Source organism: Halichoerus grypus, chromosome 10 (genome assembly GCF_964656455.1).
Source record: "Halichoerus grypus chromosome 10, mHalGry1.hap1.1, whole genome shotgun sequence".
Lineage (NCBI taxonomy): Eukaryota > Metazoa > Chordata > Mammalia > Carnivora > Phocidae > Halichoerus > Halichoerus grypus.
This window is the reverse complement of record NC_135721.1, coordinates 115,579,834-115,601,806: the sequence shown is the minus strand read 5'-3', so window position 1 is coordinate 115,601,806 and position 21,973 is coordinate 115,579,834. Positions and strand designations below refer to the sequence as shown.

Genomic DNA, 21,973 nt, shown 5'->3' with positions numbered 1-21,973 from the left:
GTTATGAACACCAAAAGGTCATAACTGTATTTCTAGGTTATTAAGGAATATAATTTGACAGGTTTTAGTCACACGTCAAAACAGAAATCTATGAATCTGTGGACCACAGGTTGGTGGTTCCCCCTTCCAAGCTTGTTTTTCTTCCTGAATCCATAGATCCGAGGCCTACCTTGGTCTGTGTAGGCTTTTCTTGGCCTCCTTCCTCCTTTCTTTTGACTTTTAAGGAGTGCTCATTTTAGCAAATCATGAAATATACATTCTTAAAAACGTGAATTTTATTATAACTAAATTATACCTTAAAGCTGATGTAAACACACTGACAAAAGCTCACATTTGTTAAGCTCCTGCTGTGTAGCAAACATTAAGCTAACTGCATTACCTGGAAGTGATTTTATTTACTCCTCCAAGCAGCACTGTGAAATAAGAGATTGGCATCCCCATTGCACAGCTTAGGAAATGGAGGGTCATAAAGGTTCAGTATTGGATACCTGTGTGTGCTGAGGCACTAAGTGACTTTTCATCTTAGTTTCCCATTTAAGGAATCTGTTCTGGCAGATTATTTTTATCCTGTTAGTATCGAGTACCTCCACGTACCTGTTTATAAGCTGCCTTAAGTGAAACCATCATTCTTAGAGGACAAGGTATTCTAGTCAGTTGGTTTTTTAATTGAGAGTTAACCCCAAACCCAGGTTTCTTTGATTTGGGTCATTAAAAAAAGAAAGTCTTCATAAAATGTCTAGGTTCACTTGTGTACCTCTGTGGCTAACCCATGAGATAATCATGTGATGTCTACTTGTAGCTTTTGAGTTGAAGCTTTAGTAAATGTTGTATTTTAGCACGTGACGTTGTACAGGGTCTGACCTTTCCCAGCTCTCTGACCATAATTCCTGTTTCCCTGCCCCCTACCCCACACACATTTTTCTCCAGTCACATGCCCTGGGAAAGCCAAGGTGAGCATAATTAAATCACAAGTACAATGTGAAAGATCTTAGTCCTCAATGTTGTCATGCTTTAATTGAACTCCAGTACTAAATGGTTTTAAATAGAGGCATGTGTAATAATCATCTCAGGCTGCCATAACAAGATACCATAACTGGGTGGCTTAAACAACAGAAGTTCATTTTCTCACCGTTCTGGAGGCTAAAAGTTCGCGATCAAGGTGCCATCAGCATTGGTTTCTGGTGAAGCCTCCCTTCCTGGCTGTGGACGGCTGTCTTCTTACTGTGTCCTCAGGTGGTCTTTCCTCTGTGTATATACAAAGAGAAAGCGATTTCTGGTGTCTCTTCCTCTAAGGACACCAGCCCTATTGGGTTAGGGCCCACTCTTAATGACACCATTTAATTCCCTCTCTAAAGGCCCTGTCTCCAGATACAGTCATGTTATGAATTAGGGCTTCAACATATGAATTTGGGGGAGGGGACACAACTCGGACCGTAACAGTATGAAAAGTGGACATGTTTTTGCTTTGTTTATTAATAAACTGTGGCTGTTTTCTTACCCAGCAAAATAATGATTTATACTCTTTTCCTGGAGCTGATATAATAATAAAAATATTAGAGCCCTTTTTGGATTTCTCAGAAGTACCAGTTCTTCTGTCCATTCAGAGGGGGAACAGATGGTTTCATCAGGGGGAAAAAAATCATTCAAGAGTTTAGTCAGAGATGTAGATGAAGCCATAGGCCAGATAATTATCAATTTATAGGTGACCTGAGGTAAGAGGTGCTGATTTCTGTAAGGTAGGACAGGATTCAGAATCCTCTCAGTTGGAAAGCAGGGCCTAAACTGAAGAGGAAAGTTTATGGGAATATTTCAAGGTCCTGATGTTTTAACAGATATGAGGAGAGGCAAGGTATGCTTTTGCAGAAATTCTCAGAAGTTGTGTTTCAGTTGTCAGCCAGTTTAACATTAACCAGTAGTGTGGGTCACTGTCGGTAAGGCCGCGAGAGTTACAGGGACACTGTGACACGGGGTGCCAGTTCCCAGGGGTTGTGTATAATTTGATGAGCATAATTGGGCCAATGACTTTTTTCTGGGGAGAGAGCCCATAGCTTTCATCACTTTTTCAAGAGATGAGTGATTCACAAAGGCTTAGGAATCTCCAGGGTGGGGGTCGGAGTCTCAGAACCTTGAATGCTGGGCAGTCACATCTGAAGGGCTGTGTTGAGTGCGCAGGGTGGGAAGAACAGGTCTTAGGAACTGTCCTATGAAGAATAGAGAAACTGCAGCTATTCATCCTGCAGAAAAGTGGTTGAGAGTAAAAATCCAGCTTTGGGAAGATTTTCATGTAGAATCCACTGTTTTATTTATTTTTGGAAAAAAGCAATACATATCTAAAGTTTCTTAAATAATAATAATAAGAGTGGATATAGAGTAGAAAGTTTGTTCCCTTCCCTGTGCCACCCTGTTACAGTTTCTCATGTGTCCCTCCAGAGAAATTCTCTATATGCCCAGTCTGGGGGATGGAGGAGGGAAAGAGATTAGCTCCTAGCTGTAGAGATGGTGGTATAAAATAGGCACCCTTCTGCCCCTTGGTTTTTTTTTCACTTAACTTTATCTTGCAAAGCGTTCTATTGCAGTACCTACAGAATTGTGTGATTCCTTTTTACAACTACGTAGTATTTTAATATATGGGCATACCACAATTTATTTAACCAGTCCCTGATTGATGGAAAATTGGTTTATTTTTAAATCTTTTTTCCTACAAATAACAGCCTTGTGTATGGAGTGTGATGTGCTGGATATTTGCCTTTTATACTTTGATAGATGTTGACAGATGAATGCTGCAAAGAACTTACTGGTTCATTTTCCCCCACCCTGTACACCATTCCCATTACAGGGCCTTTTTAAACTTCTTGATGTTTGTCAAGCCAGTAAGTAAAAAATGGTATCTCAAAACAAAAAAGCTATCTCTGTGTATTTTTTTAAATTGCGGTGAATGTCACATAAACAAACCACTTAAAGTGAACAATTCAGTGGCATTTAGTACATTCACAGTTTGTGCAACCACACCTCCATCTATTTTGAGAACATTTTCATCACCCCAAAAGGAAACTACATACACGTTAGACGGCTGAAATCTCCCATTCTCCCCAACACTGGCAACTACCTGCATTCTTGTCGGAGATGTCCCTATTCTAGATACTTTCTAAATGGAATCCTAGAATAGGTGACTTTTTGTACCGTGCTGCTTTCAAGCAGCATGTTGTTTTTGAGGTTCTCCTATGCTGGAGCACATCAGTATTTCATTTCTTTTTATGGTTGGATAATATTCATTATTTGTCTATACCACAATTTGTTTATTCATTCATCTGGTGATGGACGTTTGGATTGTTTCCCCATTTTGGCAGTTGAAGTAGTGCTGCTGTGAATGTGTGTGTGTATGTATTTGAGCACCTGTTTTCAGTGATTTGGGAGATATACTTAGGAGTGGAATTGCTGGGTCATGTGGTAATTCTATGTTCGACTTTTTTTTTTTCTTTTTAAGATTTTATTTATTTGAGAGAGCGGGCAAGCAAAATGGGGTGGGAGGGGCAGAGGGAGAGGGAGAAGCAGACTCCCTGCTGAGCTGGGAAACCGCTGCGGGGCTCCACCCCTTACCCCAAGATCACACCCTGAGCAGAAGGCAGCCGCTTAACCGACTGAGCCACGCAGGTACCCCTATGTTCAGCTTTTTGAGGAAAAGTTAATATAGTTTTAATTAGCTTTTTTTAAAAAAATGAGGTCAGACAATGTAGTCACTAATCTATAGAGGATGGAAAGGGGGCTAGGATTATTTGCTGAGCTCTGTGCTGGAACTGAATTTGTATGACTTTGTATAATCCTAACTAATTTGTTGTAATTTATTTTATATTTGAAGAATTTTCTTTAATATTGTTCTTTTGAATTTTACTTTAAAATTTTTCATTTAAATTCTTCACACAGAGACAGGTTTATGACACATATAACATTATAATGGTACCTGTTTACCCATCACCTAGCTTCATCTGTCCATGTCTCTTTCTCTGTATCCCTTCACTCCTCCCTACCTTACTTTGAATTATTTTGAAGCAAATCCCAGATATCATAAAATTTAACCTGCATATATTGCAGCGTTCCCACAAGATAGCGAGTCTTTTTCAAAATAACTCCAACACCATATTATACCCCCCAAATTAATAGTAATATCTTGGTATTATTAAATACCTATTTATTAATTTTCAGTTAGATGATGCATTCATGTGGTTCAAAAAAATCTACAGATTTAAAAAGGTGTTCATTGAAAAGTTTCCCCCTCACACTCTTATTTCCAGTGGCCTGATTCTCTTGCCTTTGGTAGCCGCTGGTGTTTTCTATCCTCCCAGGAAGATTTAATACATGTATAAGCAAATCCATAGAGATGTTAGCCCTTATTTTTAAAGAAGGTTAAATGATAGATCCATGATCTACCACCTGGATTTCCCTGCCTCCACAGTGTATTATGTTCTCTTATGCTGATCAGAATATCCATCTTACTACTGTGAGCAAAATGGGATTAAGGGAAATAAGAGTTGGGTGATTATTCAGTTTCTTTGTTTACCTAAAAAAAAAAACAACTTCTTTCTTCCTGCTAGTACATGTTTGTTACGGGAAAATCAAACTAGAGAGAAGTAGTTTTAAAAGAAGCATTTATATCCTTTCGTACTCAGGAATGGCCACAGTAAACACCTTGTTGTATAGTCTTCATTCTTTATGTGTATATTATGTGCATATTTTAAAGAAGCAAGTTTTTTAAAAAAAATAGGCTTAAGCCAATACTATTTAATAATTTTTTCTCTAACAAGTAAATTTAAACATTTTGAGTCACTCTGTATAAAGATATGTGTGTCTTTGTTTTTAGTGTCTGTTGTATTCTATTGTATTGGGATATATTGTGTTTAATCGATATGCTGTTGATGACCATGTAGTTATCTTTACCTTTTTGCTATTGTAGAAACCACATCAGTGAATATCTTTGTATATGTGATTGGTTATTTCCTTGCAGGAAATGCCCAGAAATGAGCCTCCTGGCTCAGACACACAGGTTTAAGAAATTAAAGTGATTTCCAATTTATATTCCCGCCAGTAGATGTAAAAGAGCCTATTTCCCTGCACCTGCTATTGAACTTGTTTCTATAATAAGTACTATTTTACTTTGGCTTAGCATTTCATTTTGAAAGGAAACTCTGACTAGCTACTGTCAGATTAAAAATCATTCCTATCATGCAGGTAAGGAACAGGCTCATTGTTTAGGGCTTTACAGCGGGTCTCTGTTTTGAAAATGCACTCTTTTGTTCTCTCCATGGCAGCGGCCCTTCTCAGCATCCCTGGCTTTGTTGAGCGGCTTTGCAAGCTTGCGACTCGAAAGGTATCAGAGTCAACGGGCACAGCTAGCTTCCTTCAGGAGTTGGAAGAGTGGTACACCTGGCTAGACAATGCTTTGGTGCTGGACGCCCTGATGCGAGTGGCTAATGAGGAATCCGAGCACAATCAAGGTACTTGGGATGGGTTTTCTATGAGGTGGGGACCTTTCCCTTAGGCTCCTGGAGCCATTTTTGACCTCTTTTCCAAGGAGGATTAATTGAAATTTGCTCAAAGTAGAATTTTCCTCAAGGAAGTCCTAGATCATAACTGTTAAGACTTTTTTGAAAGCTAGTGACAGAAACCTCTTTGAATTCTCTCAGAGTGGACCTAAAAGCAGGGAGAAGGGACTGGCTGGATCCAATAACGAGAGCATTCTTAGGAACTCAGAGTCCTTTCCGTGTCTCTTCATTCTCCATGGTTCTCTGGTGTTCTCTTCTCATTGTTCTGATGAGTAGACTCCTAGTTTCAGCAACAGCTTCCTGGTGACTTGGGTCAGATGCTCAACCCTTAAACGTTTGACCCTGGCCAGCAGGATGAGGTCAGATTGTACAAACCCAGGAATTCTCACTGTAAAAGTGAAGAGAAGTTCTGTTTCAGGATGGCAGTGTGTGGAGTTCTGTGGACCTGCTCCCCATGGCAGCTATAAATAAAACCTATAAACAATGACAAATCCATCCATGTAAAGTCTATGGAAGTCGTTCTAAGAGCATACAGTAAATGAGGGGATCTTCGAGCTAATCTGCTAAAACTCAGAACAGTGAGAGTCTGTGACATTGGAAGTTCTGCTTGTTGGAAGTTCCACTCTGGGCAGGTTGTGGCCAAAAAGATAGAACCCTCAACAGGGGACATGATTTCCAAACAAGGAATATGGTATCTCACTGTTGAGGAGGAGGGCAGACCACCAGCTTTTCTCATCCCCTCCAACTCCAAGTTGAAGAGGCTGAATTCTTGATGAGTGTATTCTATAAGTCAGGGGCTCCCTGCCCCAAATTCATTGAGATATAATAGATTTATAACCTTGTATAAGTTTGAAGTGTATAGCATGTTAATTTGATACATTTATATATTGCAAAATGATTATCAGCATAGCATTAGCACCTCATCCCATCACATAATTATCATTTCTTTTTTGTGGTGAGAACATTTAAGATCCACTTTATTAGAGTCTTTCAAATATTACTAGCTATAATCACCATGCTGTACATTGGATGCCCGGAACTTGTTAATCTTAGAACTGAAAGTTTGTACCCTTTGACCACTATCTTCCTATTTCTCCCAACCTCTGATAACCAGCATTCTACTGTTTCTCTGAGTTTGGCTTTTTTAGATACCACATGTAAGTGATATTATACAGTATTTGTCTTCCTCTGTCTGACTTCTTTCATTTAATTCACTTACTTCATATAATGCCAAGGGCCTTCCGCCTCCCCCCCCCCCCCCCCCCCCCGCCCTTTACTACACTCTGTGCACAAGCTTTGCCCTAGGCCTGGCAAGCAAGAATTCTGTGACCCTATTGCCCTGGCCCCAACTCACTTGTAGGACAGAGATTCCATGCAGGGATCTCCATGCAGCATGCAAGCTGGGAAGGCTAAGAGTTTGCTGACCCTGCTCAGAGTAGTGGGGCACCAAGATTTTGCCAGGAGGAGAGTTAATAGTTAAGAACAGAAAGTAGGGAAGTTCAAAGCTAAGGGTGTTCTCAAAAACTGTAGATTTTGGTGGTAAGGACATAAAAGGAGGCTGTTAGCTCTTGTGAGAACAAAAAGCTAAACCATAGGCTTAGTAGTTTACCAGCAAGACCCAGGCAGACAGCTTAGCAGAGCTGTTCCGAGATCAAAACCAACTCAGACTCAAAAACTACCTTTGCCCAGTTTTAATTGGATTAGACTTTAGAGCACTTTATGCCCCAAGGCACTGTCAAAAGCAGAGCATTCAGCCAGCAATTAGTGGGGTCTGACAGCTGGGTTTCATACCAGATGAGGCAAAAATCTTAACAGAGAGATCAGGGAAAGAGCCATAGAGAGCCCTGCTAAAACGGCCATCCAGGGAGAAGTAAACCTGCCCACAGCTGCACACTCTGGGGCAAAACACGAAAGACCTCACTAGGCCATGGAGAAATAGATTTTACTGAAGTAGGCTAGCCAGGTCACTGAACAAATGAACAAAGAAATAACAACAAGCCCTGAATGGAAGGAAGGGGAATCCGTATCCAGAGTTGCTGCATTATTTACCTAAAATGTCAGTTTTTAATAAAATTTGAGATATGCAAAGAAACAAGTACGGCCCATACACAGGAGAAAGCAGGCAACAGAAGTTGCCTCAGAGAGCCCAGATAGCAGATCTAACAGAGACTTCAAAGCAGCCAGTACAAGGATGGTCAAAGAACTAAAGGAAGCTGTGCTTAAAGAAGTAAAGGAAGGGGCACCTGGGTGGCTCAGTTGGTTAAGCGTCTGCCTTCGGCTCAGGTCATGATCCCAGGGTCCTAGGATCGAGTCCTGCATCGGGCTCCCTGCTCAGCCAGGAGTCTGCTTCTACCTCTCCCTCTGCCCTTCCCTCCTCCCCCACTCGTGCTCTCTGTCTCTCTCATTCTCTCTCTCTCTGACAAATAAATAAAAATCTAAAATAAATAAATAAAATAAATAAAAGAAGCTAAAGAATCTGTGACATCATCAAATAGAGAATATCAGTAAAGAGATAGGAGATATAAGAAAGAGCCAAATGGAAGTTCTGTGGTTTATTAAATTATAAGTAACTGGAATGAAAAATTCACTGAAAGGAGCAAGAAGAATATTTGAAGAAATAGGGGCTGAAAACTTCTCAAATTTGAAAGGCATTAATGTACACATCTGAGAAGCCCAAAGAACTGGAAGTAGCATAAACTTAGAGATTTACACCCAGACACATCATGATAAAAATGTTGAAAGACAAAGAGAAAATCTTGAAAGTAGCAAGAAGAACACCTCAGTAAGATTGATAGCCGACTTCTCGGAAATCACAGAGTCAGAGGGCGGTAGGATGACCTATTCAGAGTGCTGAAAGAAAAAAAACTCAACAGCAAGACATTCTTTCAGAAACGTAGGTGAAATAAATTGCTAGATAAACAAAAACTTAGAGAATTTGTTACTAATAGATCTGCTTTATGAGATATACCCAGGGAAGTTCTTCAGGCTGAAAGCAGGTGACCTCAGACAGTAATTTAAATCTACACAGAACAGCAAAGAGCATTCCTAAAGGTAATTACATAATCATAAAAGACAGTATAAATGCATATTTCTTCTCTTTTCCTTAACGAATTTAAAAAGCGGTTATGTAAAACCATATGTTTATATTGTTGAATCTGTGACATACAGAAATGTAATATACTTGAGACAGTAACAGCACAAAGAAACTTTGTGGGATCAGATTTTGTGGGAACTTGGGTGGGACCAAAGTTGTATTGCAGTAAGGAAATTATACGAGATGGTAACTTGAATCAACAGGAATCAATGAAGAGAACCAAAATGGTAAATAAAAGGGTCAGTATAACAAACTCTATTAATATTTACTTTCCTCAGCTTCTTCTTTTTTTTGTTTTAAGATTTTATTTATTTATTTGACAGAGAGAGACACAGCGAGAGAGGGAACGCAAGCAGGGGGAGCGGGAGAGGGAGAAGCAGGCTTCCCACTGAGCAGGGAGCCCAATGCGGGGCTTGATCCCAGGACCCTGGGATCATGACCTGAGCCGAGCGCAGACGCTTAACATCTGAGCCACCCAGGCGCACCTACTTTTCTCAGCTTCTTGAACAGACATAAAATTATATAAAGTAATAATTACAACACTGTATTGTATAACAGTCCATGCAATGTATTGTACACTATATTGTTGAACGGTTAGCTTCTGTAGATGTAGTATACGTAACAATAATAGCACAAAAAGGAGAGAAGGAATAGAGCTGTGTAGGAACTCTGGAATTAGTATAAATCTGAAGAGATTCTGTCAAATTAAGATGTATATGGCAAACCCTATAGCAACTGCAAAGAAAGTAACTTTAAAAATACAGTGAGAAAGTCATTAAAGGAATTATAATATTATACCAGAAAATATTCACTTACTACAAAAGAAAGTATTATAGGAGAAATAGAGGAATTAAAAAACACACGAGCTGTGTAGAAAACAAAAAGTAAAAAGGCAGAAGTAAATCCAGCTGTGTCATTAATAACCTTAAATATGAATGGATTAAAGCAGTTCATCCAAAAAACAGATGGTCATATTGGATTTTTTTAAAAAAGATCCAATTGTTTCTAGCCTACAGGAGACATACTTTCTTTTTTTTCCTTTTTTCTTTTTTAAGTAAGTTCCACACTCAATGTGGGGCTTGAACTCACAACCTTGAGATCAGGAGTTGCATGTTCTTCTGACTGAGCCATCCAGGTACCCCCAGGAGGCATACTTTCTATTCAAAGATAGAAATAGGTTGAAAGTAAAGGATAGAGAAAGATGCATCCTGCAAAGAGCAACCATAAGAAAGCTGGAGTGGCTAATACTAAAAGAGACTTTAAAACAAAAAATGTTATCAGAGATAAAAAGGACATGTTAAAATAATAAAAGGGTGAGTCTGTTAAGATATAACAGTTATAAACATATATCTAACAACAGAGCCAAAAAAAAATAAATGAAGCAAAAACTAACAGATTTGAAGAGATAAATAAGCAGTTCAAAGGTAATAGTTGGAGACTGGAATACCCTACTTTCAGTAATGGAGCAAACAACTAGACAGAGGATCAAGAAGGAAATAGAAGACTTGAGCAGCAAGTAAACTGCCTAGACTTACTAGATGCATATAGAACACACCACCTAACCCCCTGCAGAATACACATTCTTGGCATGTGCACATGGAACGTTCTCCAGCATGGACCATACACTAGGCCATCTAAAAAATCTCAGTAAAGGGAAAAGGATTAAGATTGTACAAACCATGTATTTCAACCACAGTGGAGTGATACTAGCAATCAGATATTAGAAACATATGGAAATTCTAGTTAACCAGTGGTTCTGAGACAAAATCACAAAGAACATTAAAAGATACTTTGAGACAAATGAAAATGAGGACACAGCATACCAAACTTAAGGAATGCAACTAAAGCCTGATAATAAGGGAGAAATCTATAGCCATAAATGCCTACATTTTAAAAAACTGAAAAAATGAAATCCCAAGTCAGTGGCCTAATTTTTCTCTTTAAGTTATTGAAAAAAGAAGAGGCAAGCTATATACTCAAAGCAAGCAGATGGAAAGAAATGATGGAATTGGAGTAGAAATTAACGAAATAGAGAATAGAAAACAATAGAGAAAATCTGCAAAACCAGTAGTTCGTTCTTTGAAAAGGTCAACAAAATTAACCTTGAGCTTCACTGACCAAGGAAAAAAAAAAAAAGACAAGATTCAAACTACTAAAACCAGGAATGAAAGAGAGGTTATATGACAACCAAGCTTACAAAGCTAGAAAGGACTCAGGGAATTCTGTACACGACTGTGTGCCAGCAGACTAGACTGCCTGTGTGAAATGGACAGCTGGTAAGGAAGACAAAAACTCCTGCAGCTGACTCGAGAAGAAAGAGAAAATCTGAACAGACTTATGACAAGGAAAGAAATTGAATAGTAATGAAAAAGCTACCCCCAAAGAAAAGCCCTGCCTACAAGGCTTCACTGGTGAATTCTGCCAACCATTTAAAGAAGAATTAACACCAGTACATCACAGACTTCCACAAAATAGAAAAAGAGGAAACACTTCCCAACTCTTTTTTCTTCTTTTTTTTTTTTTTAAAGATTTTACTTATTTATTTGACAGAGAGACAGCGAGAGAGGGAGCACAAGCAGGGGGAGCGGGAGAGGGAGAAGCAGGCTTCCCATGGAGCAGGGAGCCCGATGCAGGTCTCGATCCCAGGACCCTGAGATCATGACCTGAGCTGAAGGCAGACGCTTAACAACTGAGCCACCCAGGCGCCCCCACTTCCCAACTCATTTATGAAGTCATTAACCTGATACCCAAACCAGAGACACTACAAGGAAATCACAGACCAATATCTCTTATGAATATAGATGTAAAAATCCTCAAGAATATACTAGCAAACCAAATAGAGCAACATACAAGGATTATACACCTGACCAGGTATATATACATGAGTAAGTAGAGTTTATGCAGGCTTGATTCAATATATGAAAATCAGTTGATATATACACTGTATCAGTAGAACAAAGGACAAAAATTTACGTGATCATTTCAGTAGATGCAGAAAAACATCAGACAAAATCCAACACCCCTTCATGATAAAAGCACTCAAACTAGGAATAGGAAGGAACTGCCTTAACCTGTTAAAGGACATCTACAAAAACCCACAGCCAGCATACTTCATGCCTAGACACTGAAAGCTTCTCCTCGACTAAGATCAGCCACAGGCACAGACAAGGATGCTGCTCCTGCCACTTGAGCTCAGCGCTCTGTTGGAGGTTCTGGCTGGGCAGTTAGGCAAGATAGAGAAATCGAAGGTATCCGGATTAGGGAGAAGTTAAACTGTTTGTCTTAACGGATGACGTGATCTTATATAGGGAAAAACCTAAGGAGTCCAGTCAAAAGACCACTAAACTAGTAAGTGAGTTCAGTAAAGTTTCAGAATACAAGGTCAGTATACAAAAGTCCGTCGTGTTTGTATACAGGAGCGATGAACAAACCAAAATGAAATTAAGAAAGCAGTTTCATATACAGGAGCATCAAAAAGAGTAAAAAACTTAGGGATAAATTTAACAAAGAAATGCAAAACTTACACTCTGAAAATTACAAAACATCTTTAGTATTGAAAGAAATGAAAGAGGACCTAAATAAACGTAAAGATACTCGTGTTCATTGATCAGAAGACTCAGTATTGTTAAGGTTCATACTCCACATGTTGAGCTATACATCTGTCTACAGATTCAGCACAGTCCCTATCAAATCCCGACTGGCTTCTTTGCAGAAATGGACTAGCTGCAAACCATGTATCTAATAATAATTATCTAATAATTATAAGGGACTTGAATCTAGAATTTGTGAAGAACTCCTACAGCTCAATGATAAAAAGCACATTTCGAAATGTGGGCATTGGACCTGAATAGGCATTTCTCCATGGCAGATGTCCGGATAGCCAATGAGCACATGTAAAGATACTCAGCATCGTTAACCATCAGGGAAATGCAAATCCAAACCACAATCAGATACTGCTTCATGCCTGCTGGGATGTCTTTCATCAAAAAGACAGGTGATAACAAGTGTTGGCAAGGTTGTGGAGAAATCAGAACCCTCATTTTCTTTTGGTGGGCATGTAAAATGGTGCAGCCGCTTTGCGAAAAGTGGCAGTTTTCAAACAGTTCCTCAAAAGGTTAAAACAGAGTTGCCATATGACCCAGAAGTTCCAGTCCTAGTTATATTTTCAAGAGAAATGAAAACATATTGACATAAAAACTTAGACATGAATACTCACAGCTGCAGATTTTTAATAGCCAATATATGAAAACAACCTAAATGTCCGTCAGCTGATAAATGGACAAGAGAATGTGGTATATTCATACAGTAAATGTTACTCAGCAATCTAAAAAACTGAATACTGATACATGCTACAACCTGAATGAATCTCGAAACCATCATGTTCAGTGAAAGAAGCCAGGCACTAAAGGTCACATGTTATATGATTCCATTTATATGAAGTGTCCTAAACAGGCAGTTCCATAGAGACAGAAAGGACTTCAGTGGATGCCTAGGGATGAGGAGTTTGGTGGCAAATGGGGAGTGGCTGCCAGTGAGTGCAGGATTTCTTTTTGGGGTGACAAGATGCTCTAAAGTCGGTTGTGGTGATGGCTGCACAACTCTGTGACTGTGCTAAAAACCACTGAATTGTACACTTCAAGTGGGTGAATTATATGTGAATTAGAGCTCAAAGCTGTTTTAGAAAAAAAAAAAAAAAAAGCGTGCCTCTGCCCCAGAGTGCAGTGTAGACATACAGAGGGTGGTGACCCCTTGAATCAGAGCTGAAGAGATTCAGAGGGAAGCTCAGCCCTCGCAGACCAGTTTGCCCATCCTCAGCCTTGGGCAGGAACCTTGTTGCTAAGCTCTGGCCATTGCTTTAAGAACTGCATTAAAACAAAAACACTTGTCCCAAAGACTTTCTTGTCAGGCCTGTGCAAACCAGGCACCGAAGATTGGCAGTGTCTCGGGGAAGAGTCCGAGCTCCCTGGGTTTCTCTTTCTCCACAGACGTTTGTTACTAAGGAGGGCTTGTGTGCCATTTGCTGCGCCTGCCCCTCCCGTAGGCCTCCTGTCCTGCAGCCGCCCCCGAGCCCCCCGAGCCCCCCGATGAGGAAGCTGAGGCTCCTGAGGCCACGCAGCAAGTGTGCTGCAGAGGCAGGATCTGCATGATGGCTCCTCAGATTCTCTCCACAAATCAGTTGACTCTTAAACTGTTCTGGGAGCTGGGCCAAGGAGTCCGAGTCCCAACTTGGAAATTGAGTAATTAGGATTTTTCTCCCAGCATGCAGGAAAATACGTGTTTTTTGAGATAGAATTTTCTCAGTTTGGTTTTCTCCAGTGAATTTTTCTTACGTCTTTGCCCACTGCCACTTTTAGTTACAGATGAAAAAGAAAAAAACAAGTAGCAAGCAAGCATTTGCAGAAAAACTCAAGTGTTTTGTTTCTATTTAACATACACTAACATGTTCCTTACGTGTGCTGGGCATTGTTTTCAGTACTTTACATGTATTAAAATCCTTTCGTCTTGGCATAATGGGTAAGAGATCCATACTGTTGCCGTTTCCCCGGTTTTACAGGTGAGGATGGATGCTGAAGCATAGTGACATCCACCAGTTTACCCAAGGCCACCCAGCTGGTGAACAGCCGAGCTGGGGTTCAGACCCAGCGGGCTGGCTCAGGGTCTGTGCTCTTAACCTATGAGCTGCCCCTCAGTCTTGCTCACTCCACCACTGGTCGTCTCCCAAGGTTGTGATTGTATGTTAGCACCATAATACGGCTCGAAAAAATAGCTCCACATCTGTAGGGCAGAGTAGTTTGGGTTCTTGTGCTGTGGTATCACCCTGCAGAAGTCACCTTACCCAAATATTATTTGATAACCACTGCTCTGTTCCATATGGTTTTTCTGGCCCTTTGCCAAAGGCCTCTAGGGCAGGAGTTCCAGTGGAAGCTTGGAAGGATCTTAATAGTTACTGCTTCATCCCTTCACCTTAAAGATGAGGAGAGCTGAGGGGAAGTAAACCCTAAGGTCTCCTGACTCTGACCAGTGCCCTTTTAAAATAATAGGGAGCTAGGAGGGAGGCTTCCCAAGAACCAGGTGCTGGGCTTTTCTTGTGTTCTCATTCACTCCTCATAGCTACCCTAGCCGTCCCCGGTAGCACTGCTGTCACTGCCCTTCTACAGGGCAGTTCGAGGCCTCGTGAGGTGGTGACTTGCCCAGTGTCACATGGCCAGCAAGTCGTAACTCCAGAGCCCTCAGCCTTCAGCGCTTTGCTCCGCCACCTTCCCGTGAGTTCACCTCACTGGCCTGCCTGACTCACTGAGACTTGTTTGTTAACGGGGCAGTAGAATAAATGTGATGGTTTACTGCCGCTCCACACAGGATGCCTGGCACATGTCAGGTGTCCCAGAAATACTACCTAGCTGCTGCCGTTGTTACTAATAATGAAAGTCTGCGAGTAGATGACATGTTCATCTGAATCACTGATAGTGATTGTGGTGCCCGGTCTGCCTCAGAAAGTTGAACCTTAGAAAACTTGAGATGGTTCTTTGAAAAACAGGAGAAAAGAAGTCTTGGAAAAGGATCCCTCTCAGTCTTCCAGCAGTGCTTCCTCGTAGAATCTAGGCAGAGGAACCGAGTACTTAGGGTCATTTGTGACCTGAGGAGAGTTGGGCACGATTTCCGGCTTAGGTGACTGGGCACTGGGGTGGGGGGCGCTCTCAGGTGGCGGCGGGGGAAGCGAGGGGTCGCGTCACTGCACTGCCCGCGTCAGAGCGTTTTTAGTGTTAAAGTTGATGAAACAGAACGAAACTGCAGAGTTGGTTCCCCCCCCTTTTTGTTGAGGTATAATTGACATACGTTATATTAGCTTCAGGTGTACAACATAACGATTCGATATTTGTATATAGTGTAAAGTGATCACTGCAATCAGTCTAGTTAACACCTGTCCCCACACATACAGAATTTTTTTTTTTTTTTATGCTGTACAGAGTCAGTTTTTCTAAGTTTCTAAGCTCGCCTGGCCCCTGGGGGCCTGGAGGGGGTTTTGTGGCTTTCAGAGTCTCTGTCCTGGGCTCAGGGGCCAGTCTAATGGCTCGGTTACCTCAAGTCTGTCCAGAGTGGGTTTGAGGGGCAGAAACATGTTTCCTCACAAGCAGTAACTCAACCCTCTCTCGGTGGCTGTCTCAGCCTCCATTGTGTTCCCTCCTCCAGGAGCTTCTGAGGAGAATGGCCTGCCTCACACTTCCACCAGGACCCAGCTGCCGCAGTCAATGAAGATTATGCATGAGATCATGTACAAACTGGAAGTGCTCTATGTTCTCTGTGTGCTGCTGATGGGGCGTCAGCGAAACCAGGTGGGCCCCTCCCCCACGTCTCAGAATGGGGAGCCAGGAGCACGTGCTCCCTGGGCACTTGTGGTGTGCCAAGTACTCCATCAGGCCACCTCTCAGGATGGCTGTCTCTGGCCTCGCAAAGCGCAGGGCTCATTTTCCTTCTCTCTCTTTTACACATCAGGAAACTGGTCTCGTTCCAGAGTCCACAGCCTTTTCCACCGTACCTTGCCATGGGCAGCATTTCTGGGCAGAGCATTGGTGCCCAGGACAGGAGCTGGTGGCTTGGCCGTGTTACCTGACCTTGTTAATGTGAAGAATGAAGGTCACTGTGGCAAGATGACTGCCCTATAGATGCCCTAGAGGAGTTGCCAGTCTGATGGGGGCTCGGGGGGATGGCCAGAGCCAGGAGCTGTGTCAGCAAAAACTAGGCAGCTGCAGAGCGGAGGGGGCTCCAGATACGCTGGGGTTCCCTGAGCCTTGAAGCAGTTCTGGGAGGGGGGAGCAAGGGCCTGTAACCTACAAAGGGAGAAAGAGGGCTCTGGAAGTATGTAGCACTCCTCTTCAAGATAGATGAGAAATGGCCTTCTGCACTGGCTAGTCACTGTCCTGTGGATGAAAAAAAAGGGTGTTGGGGGCGGGGGGGGGGTGGAGAGGGGGGCGCTCAACAGTCCTTAAGCTCCTTTTCGAGTCAGACACTGGACCATCACAACAGCTGTGCGTGAAACTGGTGCAGTTATCCCCATTTGGGATAGGGTAGCCAGGGAGAAGACTCACTGAAAAGATGACGTGCAGCAGGGGGATGTCCTGAAGCACGTGAGGGGGCTGGGCACGCTGATCCCCCAGGCAGCCTAGCAGGTAGAGGGAGCAAGCGCTGAGGTGGGAGTGTGCCCTGTGGGTTGGTGGGACAGTAGGGAAGGGGGGGCATGGAGTAGAACAAGCAGTGAAGCGGGGGAGGGACTGTGGGGGTCAGATTGCATCAGGCTTTCATAGGCCATTTTCAGGACGTAGGTGTTTACTCTGAGTGACTAGGAAGTCCTCCCTCTGGCTGCTGTATGGAAGAGATGATCGTAGCCAGGACCAGCATGTTGGTGGAGGGGAGTGGTGAGAAGTGCTTCCAGATATATTCTGAAGGTAGAACAGGTAGAATTTGCTGATAGTTTGAATGTGGGCATGAGAGAGGGGTTAAGGGTAGCTTCTTTAACTCCTAAGGTTTTTGGCCCAAGCAGGTAGCAGGATGGATTGGCCATTTATTGAGATGGTTAAGACTGTGAGTTAGGGTGTTGGGGGAGAGGGGTGGAGGCGTAGGGAGAAAGGCAAGGCATTCAGTTTGAACAAGTTAGGTTTGAATCAAGTGTCTGTTAGAATCGGCACCTGGATTATCCATACCTGGAGTTTGGGGTGAGGTCGGGCCTGGAGATAGAACTTGGGGGTTGTTAGCCTACGGTTGGTATTTAAAACTAGGACCATGGATGAGATCCCACACTGACCTCCACAGTATCAAAGCCCCTTCCTTCAGCATGGAATATATTTGTTATAAAAAATAAGAGTTGGGGCGCCTGGGTGGCTCGGATGGTTAAGCATCTGCCTTTGGCTCAGGTCATGATCCCGGGGTCCTGGGATCGAGTCCTGCGTCGGGCTCCCTGCTCAGCGGGGAGTCTGCTTCTGCCTCTGCCTTTCTCTCTCTGTCTCTCATGAATAAATAAATAAAATCTTAAAAAAAAAAATAGTCACTATGCTTTACATGTGTTGGGTGCTTTTACCTTTTTTTGAGGCACTTTCACAGTTACTCATATTGGAATTTTCAGGTATTTGGTAAGTTATAAAACAGGTGGTGACCCCCTCTCCCCTCACTTGATGCTTGAGAAAACCAAGGTACAAAAAGGGCTTCAGGCTCCAGGCATCAGTAGAGCGAGGATTTAAACTCTGCTGCCCTGACTCTTTCTGTCCCCCCATGACTGTCCCCTGCTCCCCAAGCCTTCCTGTTACCAAGTCTTTGTGAATCAGTCGTTGTGGTCTCCGGTTCAGCTGTGTGATTACTGCCCTGCTTCCTCGGAAGGACCGTGGCCTGGCCTCAGGACCCTGCCCGCCCAAGAACCAGTGTCAGGCTGGCCCGGCCTCATCTGCACTGTCCGCGTGTACCGTGTTCCTCCTGTGTGCCCGGCACCGTGTGCATGCACCTTGCCGAGACGGGGCCAGCGAGGGGAAGGGTTTCCCTGGCCAGGCCTCCCAGAAGGCTCCTCCTTAGAGTGCTTATTATTGTGCCTTCAGGCCAAGTTCTCTGGCCAGTCTTGGCTACGTTGAAATCACTAGACTGGAAACTTTGCCCAGATGTTGGAAATTCCATTTCTCTGGTGCTAATGTAAATAATCCGTACAGGACTTCTGTACGTCAGGCCCTGAGCTTCCCCCACATTACCTCACTGAATCCTTTCAGCGGCTTCGCTATCCCTCACTTTCTTTGTCACGTTCTGGTCTCCTGAGAGAAATACAGACCTGTGGTGGGCCTGAAAGAGTCAGGCTTTAGGATCAGAACACCTGATTTAGGGCGACATTTCCACCACTGCCTTGCCCAAGTTGGTCCTGCTCAACTTGCCCTTTCCCCTTGTAAAATGGGATTTAATAAGCACTGGTGCTGTGCTCAGGACTTTACTTATGGTTTCTGACCTTATCCTTACAAGAGCCCTGAGAAGAAGTAGTAATAGCTTCGTTTTCTGTAAAAAAAAAAATGTTTTTGATAGGTAAGTAATTCACACCGTTCTATATTAAACTGTGTAAATAAGTATCAGTTCTGGTTCTTCCATGAAGCATCTAATTTTACCAGTTATTCATATATCCTTCTAGAGACATTTTATGCTTATAAAAGCAAATATATTCCTCTCTTTTTTTAAACACAGTCAGTATAGCGTGTATGTATTTGCTTTTTTTTTTTTTCTTCTTAAAGATTTTATTCATTTATTTGATAGCACAAGCAGGGGGAGAGGCAGAGGGAGAAGCAGGCTCCCCACTCAGCAGGGAGCCCAAAGTGGGGCTCGATCCCAGGACTCCGGGATCATGACCTGAGCCAAAGGCAGACATTTAACTGACTGAGCCACCCAGGCACCCCCATATTTGCTTTCTTAATATTGAATCTTGGTAAATGTTCACTACATGTGAAAAAAACCTCAATTCTTTTTTTTACTGGTACCTTATTCCCTTCTGAATGGATATACCATAATTTATGCAACTAATCCTCATTGATGGGGAGTATAGGTTATTTATTTTTTTGGTATTACAAATAATGCTACCATGAGCAACTTTGTACATGTGTCATTTAGTATGTATATGGATCTGAGAATAAATTCCTCAAAGTAGAATCGCTGGTCAAAGGGCATGTGCATTTGTAATTTTTAGAGATAGTACCGAAATGTCCTCCTTCTGCAGGTGGTAGCCCAGTACGCTCTCTCAGCAGCAGTGTGTGAGCATGCCTGAGGCCCAGCTCACCAACACAGTATTACTAAACCTGCTTCTTTGCTAATCTGAAAAAGTGAAAAAGTGGTTGTGATTTGAATTTCTCTTAATATTATAAGTGAGGCTGAGCACTTTCCATATATTGAAGACTATCTTGTATTTTCCAGTGTGTATCCTTTGCCCATTTTTTCTGTAAGGTTGGTCTTTTTGCTTAAGAGATTTGTAGGATTCCTTATGGAGGAAATTAGCTTTTTGCCTGTGACGTGAGATTGCTGGTATGGACTTTGCTTACTGTGAATTTTGCCATAGAGAATTTTTAAAGGTTTACATGATTGAATTGAATGGTTTTCTCTTTTGGCTTCTAGATTTACTTAGTATACTTAATCCTTTAGAAAGTCTTTCTCATTGTGTGGTCATTTTTTTTTTTTTTTAATTCTTTGCATAGATTCTTTTAGGATATTTAACATTTAATTTTTTTAATATGTTTATCTTGCCGCCAGTTGAAATTTATCCTACTCTGAAGCATGAGGGGTATTTTTATTTTTTAATGATAGGAGGAGGGAACAAACTAGAAGGATTAAGAGATTTGATTAAGGTTACGAAGTCCCTATGTGCTGGAGGTGGGAGTCAAACCCAGGGTGCTCTGAATCCAAACTATGTTCCTAAAAGAGGACCCACCATATAGTGTGACTCCTAGAGTATTGTGGGGAATCTGTGAGCAGAGAATAAACGTGTATCTGTGCATGGGGGGCATGCGGTGGGGCGTAGGCTAAGTGGGGTATTTAAACCTCAGCAGTCCCTACTGACTGTTGCTTTCTTTGTTCTAAAGAGTGTTTTGTACATGCCAAGCATGAGGCTTTGATGGATCTTCGCAGCACATTTGTCATAATGCTTTTGCCTTCCTACCCCATCCAGGTTCACAGAATGATCGCGGAGTTCAAGCTGATCCCTGGGCTCAATAATTTGTTTGACAAGTTGATTTGGAGGAAGCACTCAGCATCTGCCCTTGTCCTCCATGGTCACAACCAGAACTGTGACTGTAGCCCGGTGAGCAGGGGACGTGGCAACAGATGGGCTTTACTTGCCAGGGTAGTTGTTTCAAGATCTGCCATTGACCCTTTGAAATCTCATTTTTTTGTTTTTGATTTTTAAAGATTTTACTTATTTTGAGAGAGAGAGAGAGCACGAGCAGAGGGGAAGGGCAGAGGCAGAGGGGGAAGCAGATTCCCTGCTGAGCAGGGAGCCCGATGTGGGACTCGATCCCAGGGCCCTGGCTGGGATCATGACCTGAGCCGAAGGCAGACACTTAACCGACTGAGCCACCCAGACACCTATATATATATATTTACATTTATATTTATAATTTATTCATAAAGTCTGTATAATCCCATAAGTGGAAGCTGTCTTGGAGAAGGGTCTGGCCCTACCCCTCCGGCAATGCGGAAATCCCTTCGAAGGCCCTCTGGCCAGCTTTGTCTTGCTCACCTCTGGAATGGGGTGCTCACTGTCCTCCAGGCAGGGCCCGCCACTCCATGACCTAGTAGCAGATTTTCCCTTGTTCTGTACTCTCCCCGCATTGTATCGTCCATCCACCGATGGTAGTTTTGCCCTCTGAAACCGTGCACCACCAATGGTCTGCAGACAAAAAGGGCTTTGGGATGCTTTCTTTTTTAGGGTCAAGGGCTCACCTCTGCCTGGCCTCTCTTAATGGTGCACTGGAGAGAGCACTGAACTGGGAGTCAGGAGGCCTGTGTGCCACTCAGCTCGTTAGGAGAGCTTGAATAAGTCACTGAATCTCTGAGCCTGTTTCTTGCCAAAGGAAGGTCCCACTCCCTTGCCTGCTGTCCTCATGGGCCATGTGGAGGCCTGGTCACCACCACGGAGGGGCCAGGGACTTGAAAGTGCCACACAGCTGTCAGTGCCATAGGTCCTCCCTGGTCCCTGTGCCATGCTCTGGGGACTTTGCTCCGTGCCTTACCTTCCAGCATACTGTTTTCTCTTTAGCCTTGTTAGATTTTGCCTCTCAGCCCATCTGAGTTTTTAATTTCAAGTGAATATATTCTGCATTTGGAGACATCTGGCTCTTTGTCAAAAACGACTTGGTGTTTACTCATTATGTTAATGTTCTGTTGTATTCTATCTCTTTCATTACCTGTAACGTTACTTTCTTTATGGTCTCGGATTGCTCCTGGAGTGCTAATACTTGTATTTGAGTCTTCAGACTCATCTCGGGGTGGAAAGTTGCCTCGTGTTCTGTAATGTAGCCTGGGCCCTGGAAGTATTTCTTTAGAGCACTTGGCTTTTGTCTGCCGGGTATGTTAGTGGTAAATGTCCCAGGGCAGATTTTCATGTTGAGTGCCTTGGCCCTGGAGGTGTGAGCCCAGAAGCCTTCTCCTGGGGGCTCCCCTCCACCAACAGCAGCACCCCGACAGAAATGGGCATCCTTGCTAGCTCCCTGGGCTGGTAAGTGGGGGTTTCCTAACCCTTCTTCCACGGAGTGGGTATGATTCCCGGGCTTTACGTGGGTCCAGGTTTCTGTCTAGTCCCTGCAGGGCATTAAAACCCAAGCCCTGGGTGAGTAAGTGT

The 21,973-nt window shown here is 42.8% G+C and overlaps 1 protein-coding gene across 2 annotated transcripts in view; it reads left to right on the top strand.

Annotated features, from left to right (window-relative positions):
* Nucleotides 1–21,973, top strand: part of TRPC4AP (transient receptor potential cation channel subfamily C member 4 associated protein) — a 65,359-nt gene that overhangs the window by 33,051 nt on the left and 10,335 nt on the right. Inside the window, exons 8-10 of one of the 2 annotated variants that reach the window (XM_036092270.2) lie at nucleotides 5,304–5,489; nucleotides 15,820–15,962; nucleotides 20,303–20,434. In XM_036092270.2, coding sequence (XP_035948163.1) covers nucleotides 5,304–5,489; nucleotides 15,820–15,962; nucleotides 20,303–20,434 — 461 coding nt within the window. Of the gene's footprint in view, nucleotides 1–5,303; nucleotides 5,490–15,795; nucleotides 15,963–20,302; nucleotides 20,435–21,973 lie in introns of both variants that reach the window. The other variant, XM_036092268.2, reaches the window with a different exon arrangement.